The sequence below is a fragment of the Podarcis bocagei genome, assembly GCF_964188305.1.
Source record: "Podarcis bocagei genome assembly, chromosome: 4".
Taxonomy (NCBI): domain Eukaryota; kingdom Metazoa; phylum Chordata; class Lepidosauria; order Squamata; family Lacertidae; genus Podarcis; species Podarcis bocagei.
Genome location: NC_138128.1, coordinates 66,364,652 through 66,381,069, shown reverse-complemented (window position 1 = coordinate 66,381,069; position 16,418 = coordinate 66,364,652). Strand labels below are relative to the sequence as shown.

Here is a 16,418-nt window from a genome sequence, read left to right as displayed (position 1 = left end):
CAAGGAGCTCCCGGGGGCGCGCGTGGTTCTCCCCGTGTTATCCTCGCAACAACAGCCCTGCGAGGTGGGTCAGGCGAGTGGCCCAAGGGAGCACCCAGGGATTGTCCTGGCCAGGTGGGGTGATTTGAACCCTGCTCTCTGCCCGGTCTTTGTCCTCATTTAGCCCCCACATGTGCATGACTGTGCATGACTGAGGTTTTCCCCCCTCGTCTTGGCTATGGTGTGAGTCTGTGCTGTTAATTAATGGGGTTCTGCCTTCGGAGAAGATGAGCCAGCCCTCAAGGAGGTGATTATGTAATTTGCTAGCAATTCATGTCCCTCCCGGCGTGACGCTGCGCGCTGACGTCACGGGGCTGTAATGGTGGTGTGCCTCGAGATTTTTTTCATGAAACAAGTGTGCCTTTGCCCAAAAAAGGTTGGGAAACACTGGTATAAGTTAAGGTAAAGGACCCCTGACAGTTAAGTCCAGTTGTGAACAACTCTGGGGTTGCAGCGCTCATCTTGCTTTACAGGCCGAGGAAGCCGGCTTTTGTCCGCTCCACAGACAGTTTTTCCGGGTCATGTGGCCAGCATGACTAAGCCGCTTCTGGAGAACCAGAGCAGCACACAGAAACACCGTTTACCTTCCCGCCTATTTATCTACTTGCACTTTTTGGGGTGCTTTCGAACTGCTAGGTTGGCAGGAGCTGAGACCGAGCAACGGGAACTCACCCCATCACGGGGATTCAAACCGCCGACCTCCTGATCAGTAAGCCCAAGAGGCTCAGTGGTTTAGACCACAGCGCCACCCGCTGTATAAGTTTACAATTCGTTTAACTGAATCGCTTCTTTGATGTGTCTAGATCCAGCCTTGGAGACCATTTTTTCCAATGAGTACAGTTCTTGATAGTGCTCTGCCCATCTATTAACAGTAGAATCATAGAATTGTAGAGCTGGAAGGTCATCTGGTCTAACCCCTTGGGATGCAGGAATCTCAGTTAAATCCAACCTCTGCTTAAAAACCTCCAAAGAAAGAGTTCACCACCTTCCAAGGGAGTCCGTTCCACTGTCAAACAGCTCTTACTGTCAGAAAGTTTTTATTGATGTTTAGTCAGAGTCTCCTTTCTTATAACTTGGATGCATTGGTTCAGGTCCTAGCCTTTGGAGCAGGAGAAAACAAACTTGTTGTGTCTTCTATGTATCAGCATCAAAAAAGGCTATTTGTTGCCTTGCAAAAAAACAACAACAGTTGTTGGGGATTACATAGACATCCTGGCACTGGTAAGTTAAGTAAGAAAAGCCTTTATCCTGATTATTATTATATAACTATAATTTAATCTCTGTTTCTGTTGTTAGTGTGCGTGGAATTCTGACATCATGGCATTCAAGAACATGGAGGGATAAATTGGCTGTACTTACCTTGCACAGGTCAATGGACTTTAAAATGCCATTTATTCCAGTGGCCTGACCTGCCATGGCTCTCTTGATTCTCAAGTGATGACTAATTAAATTGAAGGTTACATCCCTTACCTAGAGAGAGACCTGCTAGATTGTAATGTTAAAGTGATGTCTAGAATGTGTAAGATGTTATTGGAATGGGAGACAAAAGATGAACAAGTGAAATCTTCAATGATACATTGGGCAATAGATATGGGTCATATCAAAGAAATGCAGGCATGGGAACAATTATGGAAAATGGATATAAAATTTACAGCATGTTATGGTTTAAGAAAAAATTATATGAACATGTTATATAGATGGTACCTAACACCGAGGAGACTGGCAAAAATGTGGTGGTCTTGTATTAAGGTTAAAGCTTTCTAGGAAATGATTTATAATGAATTGAAAAATATGTTTAAGATAACATTTGTTAAAAAATCAGAAGCTTTTTTCTTAGGGATTTTGAGATCAGAATTACCTAAACAATAAAGAAATTTATTTATGTATACAACTACCACTACAAGAATGATATTTGCCCAAAAATGAAGGAGTAAGAAGTCCCAACGAGAGAAGAATGGTTACAGAAACTAATGGAATATGCAGAAATGGCGAAACTTACCAGAAGAATAAGAAATCAAGATAAAAAACTTTGAATAAGGAATGGAAATCGTTTGTTGAATTACAAATTGCAAACAAACTAAGACATTAGCAAGATTATTGTAAAAACTTGCAGTTTCTAAAACATATAGGAAATGGATGAGAAAAGGAATAAATAGAGTTAATTTGGATATGCAGGAAAAAAGAAAGAACACATTTATGGAACCACAGAAAGAGGGGGGTGGAAGTTGAAGATTTATATATAAGAATTGTTTCCTTTTTTGCTGAAATGTTTATTTGTTATAAATTAAAATAATATATATTTATTTAAAAAAGAATGTTCTTTTTTGTTTTCTTTCCTAATATACTGATATGGTGAAAATACATCTACTGTACATAACCATCTTACAAATTTATTTCACAGGTTATTTTTGATCCCTCCAGAAGGGGGAAATCTAAGGCTGTTTTGATTGATTGAAGTCCTGGATGAAATAGAAACAAAAAATTGACAGGAGTATACCGGCTGATGGCATGTGGAAAGAAGTTCGTTTCAAAAGGGAGAACATTGCTATGTTTTATTGCAGAAGTTATAATAACTTCTTTTCACATCAATAGCAAAACGGGGGGGGGGGAGTTCTGTGCGTTACATTCACATTTCTTTCCCCACTTTAATTCATATGCAAAATGATTCCCACCTCTTTATCAACCACCGTACTTAGCAAATTCCTTACTTTGCACTGCCAGAATTCACAAGTTGGTACCAGTTTTTTCTAATGCCACAGGAATGGTGGGTGTCAGCTTACACAAACCCTCTCCCTACTTAGCCTTTAGTAACTAACTCTCTCTAATACCACAGGGAGTCAGTTTACGCAAATCTCTCCCCCCCCCCTTTAGTAACTAAACTCGTCATGGATCCACCCATCAGCTGCACTTTACTGTAAAGTGCCATTTCCAGCCTCCTCCTGCTGGCACTTCAGACTGGAGGCTGCAGAGAGTCTGAAGTACACATTTCTTCGAAAACTGCTGCAGTTTAAAAAACACTGAAAACCATGCTTCGGGTAATTGTGGAATCTGCTTCCAATATCCCTAGACATAAATTCGGAAAACCGGATCCTATTGTATCTGTTATTTTTAAAGGTAAGGAAAGCTAACTTTTAAGCAAGGATGTGTTTCAATGTGCCAAGATGCCATGATAAAAAGTGTAACAGTTCTGGTAATTTGCAAAAGAAAGAAAGAAGAAAGTAGTAACTTTTGTACAACACAGGTTTTTTGTTTAGAACTGGAAAGTGGTTGGGTGGCATTTTGTGGAGCGGCTCTTTCTAAACTTCTTTATAGGCTTGTTGCATCTATGCCCACACATAGATAGAGCCCCTTTTTAGTTTGGATTAATGTGTAAGTGAATTTCACGTTAAGAAATTACTTTTTTGCAACAGCAAATAGTGATTTTGAGTGTTTAGCTCATACCTTTTTTTTAATGGAAACACAGATTTCTTTTCCTGTTTGCCTTAAAATAGTTTTAAAAACATTTTGAACATTAATCATCTATGTTGTTAGACTCCTTCCCCCTTCTTGGAGGCTTTTTGCTTTTTAGACTTTGTGCTTAGTAAAGCAATAAAAGATGAGGGAGAGAAAAAAGGAAGGTCATTTGCATTTGTCCGTAAGTGTGAAACTGACAGATTTATTCCACTTTTCTCCGGTGTAAACTTCGTGGCGAATTTCAGTTTGTGCTACTTCCTATCCTCATAAGTAGATGGTTGTAATGCTGTTATGTTAAGGTACATATAGAGTCGTTTGCCTTATAGCTCATCACATACATTAAACTAGGGTTGCCATGTTTCAAAAAGTAAAAACCAGGACGCCCTGAAAGACGTTGTTGAGCTTTTTCCGATTTACTTGCCTAAGATCCAGGACAAAGCACCACCTTTCGGAAATTCCCCTTGATGTCTGCCTTTGGAATCCCGGTAATGTCCGGGAAACTCCGGACGTATGGCTGCCCTAATTGAACAGGACAGTGGCCTGAAGTTTAGATATATTATTCTTGGATGCCTGTGCTGAACTGAAAAATAGGTTTTTCTGGATGCAGATAACTGCAGGGTACTGAGTTTACAATAGGCTCAGATTATTTAAATAAGGAACTACAGTGCAATAAGGAAGCTGGTTTGTACCATAATACTTGAAAAACTTATTACTGGAATATTTGAATGGCATTGTGGAAAGGTGTGAACCATAGTTTCCTCTACTCCTAGTTGGGTTGGTTTTTATATATATATAAAAAAGGTTTCTGTCTACTTCAGGCTTCCTCAAACTCGGCCCTCCAGCTGTTTTTGGCCTACAACTCCCATGATCCCTAGCTAGCAGGACCTGTGGTCAGGGATGATGGGAATTGTAGTCTCAAAACATCTGGAGGGCCGAGGTTGAGGAAGCCTGGTCTACTTGCCATATTTTAGGATATTCAGCGCAGTCCTTCTGTTCTGCCTTTGCATAAAACTCAAACGGTGGCTTGTGAAACAGGAATTTATGGGTGAATAAATGCAGTAGTTACAAACCGACAGAGCAAGCCTTCTATTCACATTACCATGGGACTTAAGATATACTACTGCTGTTCAGTTATTTCTAAAAGCTCTTTGAAAACAATAGAAGGGAACTTGGTGTTAGGCCTGGGGCTAGGGCAAAGTTGCGCCATCTATGCGGGTGTGGCTATGGACTGATGTAGTATAGGATGTGGAATGTGCTCCTCCCCTGTGCTTCCCACAACCCACCCACATCTCTCCCCCCCCCCCCGTCTACTCTACCAGCATATCAAGGGTGTTCCGCCAGTGTGTCTGTCCTGGTGCATTGCATTTGTTATTCCCCTGGACGATCAAGGCTTCCGCTGAACCCCACAAGTTCTCAATCAGTAGATCTGCAGCATAGGATTACACCCCTAAACTACACTTTTGCAGACCTTTCTTGGTTTTTCTGAGACATCGCTTTGTGAAAAAGCCAAAGGCTGATATATGATATTCATGATTTTTTTTGTGATTCATTCATGGTTTACACAGTCCATATTTGAGCTTGCTCAAGGTGTATTTACCTTTTAAAACAAAAACTTAGCTGGCTGGATTTTTGCACGAGGCAGTGTATGGGTAGCTTAATCGTAGGATAGGGGTCAAATGATATATTGCACGTTATCTGTATTTACTATTTTCCCCTCAGCAGTGCAAAAAGCAGCTTACCTTAGTGGCAGGGCTGGGAGGGGTTTAGGGTGTGTTAGGTGATAAAAACCGCATGGGGTAAGGATTAAAGACACCCTCTCTGTCCCAATCTAATTCTCTCTTCTGTCTGCCTGTTGGCCTGCCTAAAAACAGGTGAAAATAAATTCACAGGAACATAAAGAGCTACCCCATACTGAGTCAGACCATTGGTCTATCTGGATTAGTAATGGATGTGGGTGGTGCTGTGGTCTAAAGCACTGAGCTTCTTGGGCTTGTTGATCAGAAGGTTGGTGACGGAGTGAGCTCCCATTGCTCTGTCTCAGCTCCTGCCAATCTAGCAGTTTGAAAGCACGCCAGTGCAAGTAGATAAATGGGTACAGCTGCAGCGGGAAGGTAAATGGTGTTTCCATGCACTCTGGTTTCCGTCACGGTGTTCCGTTGCACCAGAAGTGGTTTAGTCATGCTGGCCACATGACCCAGAAAGCTGTCTGTGGACAAACGCAGCCTCCCTTGGCCTCAAAGCAGAGATGAGCACCACAACCCCATGGTCGTCTTTGACTGGACATAACCGTCCAGGGGTCCTTTAGCTTTTTTCACCTTTACCTAGTAATGATCACACTGACTGGTATCAGCTCTCCAAGGTTTCAGGCGTGGGACCTTCCCAGCCCTACCTGCAGATGCCTGAGACTGATCCTTAGACCTTCAACATACAATGCAAATGTCCTAAAGCTGAATTTGCAGCAAAAGATAGAATTTGACCTTTAAAAGGACGCCTCTCCAGTACGTAATATAGGTTTCATTTTTAAATTACCGTATTTTTCGCACCATAGGACGCACCGGACAATAGGACGCACTTTGTTTTAGAGGGGGGAGAACAAGAAAAAAAATTCTCCCCCTCTCTGCCCAGCGCCCCTTCAGCGAAGCGGCAGGAGGCGCTGCGCAGAGAGGGGGAGAACTTTCCCCCTCTTGTTTTCCCGCTCTAAAACAAGGTGCCGTTTAAGGTGCGTTCAGGCGGCTACCTTGGAAGCCTGGAGAGCGAGAGGGGTCGGTGCGCACTGACCCCTCTCGCTCTCCAGGCTTCAGGTTCCTTTCGACCTGCTCTTTGGGGCTGGCGGGGGAAGCCCACCACCAGCCCCAAAGAGCAAGTCAGGGAGCAGTGGAAAGGCGCAGCGGAGAGGCTCCTGCCATAGCCGCGCGTCCCCTCTCCAGCCGGGAGAGGGTCGCGGGGGGCTGCTTTAGCCCCGCGGGCACGCTCTCCCGGCTGGAGAGGTGACACGGTGCTGTAAAGGTTCCTGCCATAGCCGCGCGTCACCTCTCCAGCCGGGAGAGGGTCGCGGGGCTATGGAGTCTTTGCTCCATAGGACGCACACACATTTCCCCTTCATTTTTGAAGGGGGAAAAGTGCGTCCTATAGAGCCAAAAATACGGTACCTTCCTAGCAGTAGTATAGCAGAGCCTCCACTTCTTCCATCAAGGTCATCTCTTGCGGCGCCATGTGCAAATCCTCTGCCTGCCAAATAAGTTTTTTCTCTTGCATACAAATCTACCAAACAAACTAAGCAGGGAAAGATGTACATTATATTATCGTGCATGGCTAAGGGTTAAGCCGTCACCTTTTGGTTTATTTTAAAATCCAAAATCCCTTAATTGCGGTCAGCCAAAAGGTCACAAAATAGCGAGCAAGCGTTGGAGCCCACCAGAACTCCTCATAAGGCTGAACACATCATAAGTTGGTGTGTGAGCGAGTAAGAGAGACAAAGCAGCTTGATATTGAAACCGTGATTGTCTGTATTAGTCACAACTTCATTTTTGCTCTTTAAACTTAGAAAGAATGTAGCTGTGGGGGGCACGGCTATGAGGACTAGTTCCTACGACCCCTGGTGTTCTTTGGAAGATTCACAGAAGTTCCACAATGTAAAACTCAATAATTGCTGACATCCTTCTTTGAGAGACCACTTGTTCCTCAGTTTTACCAATTCGTAGCCCCAGGGAATGGTCTGTGGAGAGTGATGGTAGGACCACGGCCCAGCCAACTTCCTGTTTCAAATGAACATGCCACAGAATGCCCTGATTTCCTCAGTAGATAAATATATGTAGGAAGGCCTGATTTCCTGAGGGCAGGATTTTTTTTTTAAAAAAAGTTCATTTTAAAGCCTTTGAATCATGTCTTCCTCTCTTCTACTTGAACTTTCCCTTGCATGCTCTAATATAGTTTATATAAAAAACATTTTGAGGCCGTGAATTAGTTGTTATATTTACCAGTAATTGTGTCTTTTTCACCCTGGTTGAATGCAATGAAAGATAGATATGCAGGTTTTATATTATTTGTCTTCCTCTACAATTCTGTAGCTGAAGTTAGGATACTTAAAATACAGTCACCAAAAATGTGTTGGCATGTTTATGGGTTTTTCAGCGTTCTTCAAGCCCACAGCCTTAATGAAGTTGAACCATATGCATAAAGTCACAGAATGAGAGACTTTAAGGCCTTCTGGGGTCATGGTGGACCAGGCAGATTACTGACTTTCCACATGCAAATTTGAATCAGATTGTTGGAGAAGAAGTTTGGATAAAAGGGCAAAGGTTTATCCTTATGGTTCTTCACCAAATGTCGTTTTCTTCTTGAAAATGTTAAGTGAATAGCTTCAATAGAGAGGGAAAACAGCAATGTAGTCCAAAGATGCAGTAATTCTAGAGCCTCTAAGGGCCTGGGATGTGGGTGGTATTTACAGGATCAGAGCCAAACGTAAGTGTGAGTAGAAGCAAGTCAAGAACAAGCAAAGGAGAGAGATTTGGGAACCAGGAGAATATCCTACCAGCAGCAAGCACGGGGATAGGTTGATCAGCAGAATATTTAGAAACAGTATCATCACCATTCCATCTATTTCTGTTTTTCCTATGTCTTTAGAAATTCTTGTTTTTATCTGTAAGCTGCCTTGAATCCCATCAGGGAAGAAGGTGGAGTATAAATAAATATGTAATAATAATTCTGATATTAAGGCATGAGTGTTGGTGCAGCCCAAGAGGGGCATTTCATCTGGGTAGGGGAAGGTTGAATCTCCCAAACTGCCCAATAACCACTGAGCAATAGCCTTGGAATGCTGACTGACTGACAGGGGCAAAACCAGAAAAACTGGTAGGGGGAATGGACTAGAGAATCCTGCAGGGGGTCATGATGGACTGAGTGCAATACTGAAAAGAAACACTTCGCATTGGTTAAGGTTCTGTTGAAGGTCCTGCTTGCCCTTCTGACTGCCAGGTGATAATGGCAAATAGGAATATAGGAAGCATATAGGAACATATACTGAGTTAGACCAAATATGTCCATGGAGGTGCAGGTCAATTCTGTGTCCAGAGCAGCTGTCTACCAGCTCCATCTGGTATGCAGGCTGAGACTTTGCCTGCCTGCAGACAGTCTTACCATAGTGGTGCATGCCCTGGTTATCTCCCACTTGGACTACTGCAATGCACTCTACGTGGGGCTACCTTTGAAGGTGACTCGGAAACTACAACTAATCCAGAATGTGGCAGCTAGACTGTTAACTGGGAGTGGCCACCAAGACCTAATGGATCTTCACTGGCTTCCAGTATGTTTCCGAGGACATTTCAAAGTGTTGGTGCTGACCTTTAAAGCCCTAAACCGCCTCGGCCCAATATACCTGAAGGAATGTCTCCACCCCCATTGTTCAGCCTGGACATTGAGGTCCTCCTTTGAGGGTCTTCTGCTAGTTCCCTCACTGCGAGAAGTGAAGTTACAGGGAACCAGGCAGAGGGCCTTCTTGGTAGTGGCACCTTCCGTGTGGAACACCCTCCCCTCAGATGTCAAGGAAATAAAGAATTACACAACTTTTAGAAGACATCTAAAGGCAGCCCTGTATCAGGAGGTTTTTAATGTTTGATGCTTTTATTATGTTTTTGGATATGCTGTAAGCCACCCAGAGTGGCTGGGGAAACCCAGCCAGATGTGTGGGGGATAAATAATAATAATAATCCCTATTCAAAGCCACGTGCCCCATTTTTCTTCTGTCAGCAAAGTGTTGTAGCCTCCGCAAGTGTAATTAAAGCAATGGCCATTTATCATGCTGACTGAGGCTGACCACAGCTGGAATCTACCAATATATGGAGGGCCACAGCACCCTCAACCCTGAATTAGAAGGACGATAACAAAGAATTCTGTATCGCCATGTCTCTTGGCTGCCCTACATAATAAGCCCCTGTCCTTGCCAAAGGAAAATTGCATCCTTGGCTACTGCTGCTTTTTCCATTCATTTCTTCTACATGAAACAATTAGTTTGGACCAATGCCTGATATTACTAAATATATGTTAAAGCACAATGAGCTACAATATCATTCAGTTTAGACTGATAGCATTGTGGTAGATATTTTCCTGTACGAGTTGCAAATTTACAGTTTTTGTGGTCTGGTCTGAGTCATTGTCCTGCATAGTCTTTCTAAAATGATTCCAGTTACAGGAATGTGAGTCAGTTCCCCACTCCCTGCACAAGGGCTAATTGTCATCGCCTCCCCCATATATCCAGCAGAGAACTATCGGGAGTACATCAGAGCTGACTGACTCAGTGTAAGACAGAGAAGGGAAGGGGAACCTGTTGATTTGTGTTCCTCCTCAACACACAGTGCAATCTTGTTCATGCCGACTTGGAAGTCAGCCCCACTATGTTCAATGGGTTTACTCTCTCAGACCGTGTTAGCCTTAATCCATTAAATGTTCAGAGATTAAGAACACTGTAAAGAAGGAATGGGGAACCTGTGCCCCTCCTGTTGTTGCTGGACTCAGATTCCAGCTGCTTCAGCCAGTGTGGCTGGTGCTCAGGGTGGTGGGAATTATAGTTCAACAATTCCTGAAAGTATAGCAGTTCCTGGATCACTCGGCCAAAGTCATTAAAAAACTGCCTTATATCAACTCAGACCATTGGTCTATCTATCTCAGTGTTGTCTCTACGCTGATTGACAGCAGCTCTCTAGGGTTTGGGGCCAGGAGTCTCTCCCAGCCTATCTGAGATGTCAGAGGCTGAACCCAAGGCCTTTTGCCTGCAAGGCAGATGCTCTGTTGCTGAGCTATTGCCCTCCTATAACAACTTGCTTCACCATTGTTTGTGGTGAATGAGGTTAAATCAAGGTGTGTCTTAAACAGCGGCTTCACCACAGACACAGCAGAATCTGCACTAACAGAAAATATCTGTTTTGAAAGGCGTGGGGGGAGCTGGCAATATAGTTAGGCCAAAACAACTTTATTGGGAGGCAGGTTTATTATGTACACAAGCACAAAACATTCTATATAGATTAGATACCATGGCCAGCAACCAAATAAATCAAGTCAGCCCTCTTGCATTTAAAAAATATATATTATTTTAATATATTGTCATTGCTGTTTTATATATCTTCCAATAAGTAAGCACGTTTTTGTTTATTTCCAGATGAAAAAAAGAAAACAAAGAAAATTGATAGTGAACTCAACCCTGTTTGGAATGAGGTGACTTTTTTTTTTATTGGTTCTGTTGTATGTGATAAGGCAGAGCATGTGTGACAAAGTTCAGCCCTATTCTCTGTTGCATGACATTATGGAACAAGAAATACACATGTCACAACCGACTGTTCCTGTGATTCTCTGTATCCAGAAACAAAACTTCCACAGTTCCTGCTAAGGGGAGATGTGCAATATCTGGTACACAGTTTCCCTATTTCACTTTAGTGGCAGAAGTCCTTGTGCAGGTGGAATAACTTTATTAGGTGCAACCCTATGCTGAAGTAACTCCCACTGAATTCAATACTGCTTATTGCCACGTATGAGGACTTAGAACTGCAGCCTGATTTATTCTATCTATGTCTTGTTTCATGGATCAAGATCGCAACTGCTTAGCTTCATTAATGTTGGAGCATTTGGTGTTCCCAGATTATCCACTGCATTGTCTGTATCTCTAAAGACCTGCACAAAGCCCTCCCAGTACGTTTCTGAGCACAATTCAAAGTGTTGGTGCTGACCTTTAAAGCCCTAAATGGCCTCGGTCCTGTATACCTGAAGCAGCATCTCCACCCCCATCATTCAGCCAGGACACTGAGGTCCAGCTCCGAGGGCCTTCTGGTGGTTCCCTCCCTGCGAGAAGCCAAGTTACAGGGAACCAGGCAGAGGGCCTTCTCACTAATGGTGCCCTCCCTGTGGAATGCCCTCCCAGCAGATGTCAAAGAAATAAACAACTATCTGACTTTTAGAAGACATCTGAAGGCAGCCCTGTTTAGGGAAGTTTTTAATGTTTGACGTTTTATTGTGCTGTAAATTTTCTGTTGGGAGCCACCCAGAGTGGCTGGGGAAACCCAGCCAGATGGGTGGGGTATAAATAAATAAAATAATAATAATAATAATAATAATAATAATAATAATAATAATAATAATAATAATACCTAGTCTAATATCTTGATTTCTGCTTGCTGAACCCCAAACTACACATATTGTAATGCCATATATGAACCTTAAGACCTTGCTCAACATTAGATGTCAAGGTGCCAGCAGAGGATTATTTTAAGTCTTTTCCAGTCTTTTTGGTTGCTTTTAAAAAAAAAAGGAGTAACAACATAATTTGGATGCATGGTAGGGCAGGGCAACACAAGCTTGTGTGTATTCCTCTGCAGCTGGTTCTTGTCACCTTCCTGTCACCTTCCACTTTATAAATATTAGAAAGATTGCAAAACTCCAGCATACTGGGACAGTTTAGCAAAGGTCAGTTAGACTCAGAGCTAATAATAGATAAATCAGTGGGGCTTTCTTAGTCATGCCGTAGTGTAGCCCAATCTTGCGCACATCTACTTGGAAGCTGGTTCCATTGCATTCACTATGCATCCCTTTCAATGGGACATAGTCATGACTAACCTTTGGTAGATTATCCCATTGCGCACATGGATGTACATTTGTACACCCCCCTGAACATATAGCAGTTACACATTTTATATTGTCTGAACTGGCCTGCAGTTCTACAGGCATTTTCAGCCTAGATAACTACATGCAAATATACCAGTAGTCTGCACTTATCTATTTAATTGTGTTACTGATGAAAAATGTTGATTCCTTAAATCTTTTTTATTGCCTGTTCATTGCATGGTTATGTTGTTGTTTCAACTTCTAAGGGTTATTCTCATTTTTTTTGCACAGATTCTTGAGTTTGATTTGAAAGGAATCGCTTTGGATATTTCATCAGTCCTGCAGATTATTGTGAAAGATTTCGAAACTATAGGGCAAAACAAGTATGTTGACTTTTTGAAATTTTGAAGGGGAGGGGTGTATTTCTTTTTCAGTGCAACTTGCTTTGTGCAAAAGGTGTCTTTTAAAAACTAATTGGTATAATTTTGCAGCACTTGTGTATGGTTGGATTTGCTAAATTTAAAGGGCTTCAGACATCTTACTGGATCATTTACTGTTGTCTCTTTTGCCTTGTACTTCAGCTAACCCTTCAGCCGTATTTCTGAACTATGGGAAGACAAGATCTCTGTAAACGTAACATTTTCTTAATCAGCATCATGACAATACGTTGGGTGTTGCACCCAATGTAACAGTGATGGAGCCCACACTAGAGGGCTTACAATATAATGTCGCAAGGCAACAGTGATGCTGAGATGTGGCCTCAAGAAAGTATAGGAAGGATGGGTGCGTTCAGGAGAGAGTTAATCTGTAACTGAGAAGTGCCTAGGAAATGAGGCTTGTTCAGGAAAGATTTTGAAGAAGTGAGTTTTGAAGTTGTGGGTGGAGTAGCTGTTCTAATTATAATGCTTTGCAAAAGGCATGGAGCTTGTCAATGTGTGGCAAGAGGGGTTGGTTAGCCTGTGTAATGCCCATTGAAAAGATCTGGAAGAGGGATGAGAAACTGCAATGAGTAGCTTTCTTCAATATGTTTTGGGTCAGGACTGCAGCTGTGCCCAAGGTATCCAATCAGAGTAGCCCAGGCCATACATCTTATGGATATACTTCAGTGGGATGTTAAACAACCAAATTGTATGGAGGACTACAGCTACCTTTGCAAAGTGTGTTTCCCTATATTTTCCCATTGTTGTGGAGATATGCATGGAGATGATGCTGGAGGCGTCACAGATGTGTTTATGCTTGTGATTTTTATCTCTGAATGCCAGCGTAGGTGTGTGAGACAGTTGGATCTAGTCCTTAATGGACACACCCTTTCATTTCAGGATGTCAGAAAGGGAAAGCAAAGTTCTTTTAGAACTTTTACATATTGTACAGTTTGCTTTCTGATTCATGGGTAAAAATATTGTTCCTAGGAAATGATTAATGGTTCACCAAGCAATGTTTATTTAAAAAAAACCACTTCCTGCAAACAATTCTTTCTTTCACTCACTTTGCAACACATTTTAAGCAAATTGCATATACTTTTGCTGCTAGGGAACCAAATCACAAAATTTCTACTTTCTGAAAGAAAAAGGCAATTCCCAGTTACTTAGAGCTTTTAATATCTGGTAACAGACACACAGATTGAGATAATAATGATATGTTTACAGTGTAATTCCTCACATGTCTATTTAGAAGTAAGAGCCATTGAATTCAAAAGGGGTTACTCTCGGGTAAGTCTATGAGATTTTAATCTTAGGCTCCAATCATAAACACACTTATTAGGGAGTAGGCCTCATGGATCACAGAAGGATTTATTACCGAGTACACTTGCATAGAATTGTGCTGTTAGCCTGAGAGGTAGAATGAGATGAAATTAATCCTGCATTCAGTTCTGAATATTTTGAATATACAAAATTCATGGGACACTGAAAGACCAGCAGAGCAATAAAACTCTAGAGCTTCTCATGTACCTGGATAACTAGGGCCAGTCCAAGACATTCTGCTGTCTGCGGTGAAGGACATGGTGATATCCCATCATTCAGTTGAATCTTACTTCAGCCTCCACTATCCACAGGATAGCTGCCTCAGTTTGCCTAATGATAGGGCCAATCCCAATTATGTGTACTAAGAAAGTACATTGTAGTTCAAATCTCATGGAATTTTTGGGGTATGTGTTTTCTGGTGAGAGAAACTCAGGCGCAGGCCTCCTGACTATAATAGAATGCTCATGAGATCACAAAAATGGGATAGATCCTTATCTGTACTCTAGAACAGGTTCAGTCAAGCATCCGTGCTCGGATTCCAGGTGATTCTTTCCCCTTTCTAAACCAGATATATCCATTTCTAGACGAAGGGCATGTTTGCAGCTACCCACTTGTTCTGTTTGTGTTTCACATGATGATCCAGTGCTGATCATTACAAATATTGGTTCTCTTATTTATGAGTAGGGAGTTGGCTTCTAGCTTGTCATGCTAAGTAAAAATAATGAGCAAACAAAGAAAACTTCTTGGGAATAAGTAGCTTCTCCCTGCCCACTCAGGCCTCTCATACAACACCTTTCTCTCTTCTTGTAGTAGTAAACCTCTTTTTAAAAAGAAGAATGTGTTGTGCCCTGCATTAAATTGACTTGCTAGAAGTGCTACACTGAGGTGGAGAACTTCAGGCCCAGACTTCTCTACCTGGCCCTCATAAATCTCCTCAGGCAACTCCTCTCACTAGCCCTGCTTCGTGCCCTGAATTTTTTCACCTCACCTGCTTTTGCCTCAGGGCCCTGCATACTACTAGCGTTTGGCCCTTTTTAGGCCATTCAGAAGGGAATGTGGCCCTCGGGCTCTTAAAAAATTCCCCACGCCTGTGCTACATGAATGTTGAGATTGGGGGAACATCTTTTCCTCGTGGTCTGTCATAGTTCTTGTTTTACTTGCTCTGTCTGAGCAAAATCGACCAAGATGTCCTCATTCCGGTGGGGCTGGTGCAGAAAAACTTCCTGGTGAAGTTCAAACTGCATTTGTGCCAAAGCAACAAAAGTCGAGGAAATTCCTTGCAGAGAAACCCAGGGTGGAAGGAGTGTTCATGGGTGTTTTTTTTAAAGTCTTTACTGAGTTTGCTCTTTGGAGAATAAGCCTGGTAAATGTTTCCTTGCAGTTGTGTACTGCCAGCAAACTACTCATCGCTGTGGCATGTTTGTCCCAGTATTTAAAGCCAACACAGCCACTTCATATTCCCGCCTCCCCCTTTTCCTGGAAGCTGAAACATGCTTTGACTTGCAGAAACTTTTATCATACCTTCAGATCAGAGCAGGCTTAATGTGCAGGTGCTGTAACAGAAGCTTTACCTCACTGGAAAAGTAATTTTAAAAGCCCTGACTGAAAAATGTTAACATGCATGATATAAAAGTTGCTGAAGGTTCAGGTCACGTGACGATTTGCCCAGCTAAGTTTTCCCTTTTAAGGAAAATGGGAAAGAGGATGGGGGGGGCACACATCTGCTTTCTGTTATGTTAGCTTCCACTTTGAAGTCCGTCATTTAGCTAAAGCAGCTTCTTATTCTTTTATTTTACATGTAAAAATGAAATACAAAAGAAGTGTAACACAGGGGGAATATTTTCTGCTACTGCATAGTATAGAATAGAAGTTCATGCTACAGAAAGCAAGTTGCACCAAAAATTTGTGTCACGTGGTTTTATTCCATAAGTGGGAGGAGAAATTAACAGTTGTACATATTTTTCCAGACACTGAATGGTTGGTAGCCTAGCAACAGAAGAGAAAAGTGGTAGGTCAGACTTTTACTCAAGCAAACAGTCATTTCTTCACAGTGAGAAATGTAAATTTACAGCTAACTTTTCCAGCTCTGGTCCTCTGCATGTTTAGTCCAAAGTAAGTCCAACATTTAATGGGTTTGATTCCCAGGAAACTGCCCATAAGCTTGTAGTCTTAGATTTGTAAATGAAACTATTCAAATAATTTTCAGTTCCTCATCCCATCCCTTACTACATACCATATTTTAAAGCACATTGTTTCCCTCAAGCAGCTATGTCAGGTTATGTCTGTCTCTCTGGAAATATGAGTAGCTGCTTGGTAAGAGCGTTAAAGATGTGCTCAGCCTTTATATTTCTAAATAAATACAATATACCAACAAGCCTCCAGAGAGCTACACCCAACGAAAACCAAAAACCTAGGTAAGCACATAACTTTTCACTAGCCTGAGAAATGGTGTGTGAAACACCACTTGAATTTTCACCTGTGTTGAAAGTAGTAGAGATTCTGTGCTGTCTGCAATCCTATGAGAAATTTTGTTAGGATATATCCTGACCCATTTAATGTTGAAGGAGGTAGAGGAAAAAGTTGCCACTCAACAACCTT

The 16,418-nt window shown here is 42.1% G+C and overlaps 1 protein-coding gene across 2 annotated transcripts in view; it reads left to right on the top strand.

Annotated features, from left to right (window-relative positions):
• The first annotated feature begins 2,970 nt into the window (after positions 1-2,970).
• The window catches only part of MYOF (myoferlin), an 81,276-nt gene continuing 67,828 nt past the window's right edge, over positions 2,971-16,418 (top strand). For both annotated transcript variants that reach the window (XM_081192153.1, XM_081192155.1), the window contains exons 1-3: positions 2,971-3,153; positions 10,643-10,698; positions 12,370-12,461. In XM_081192153.1, coding sequence (XP_081048279.1) covers positions 3,066-3,153; positions 10,643-10,698; positions 12,370-12,461 — 236 coding nt within the window. In that variant the 5' untranslated portion in view covers positions 2,971-3,065. The remainder of the gene's footprint in view (positions 3,154-10,642; positions 10,699-12,369; positions 12,462-16,418) is intronic.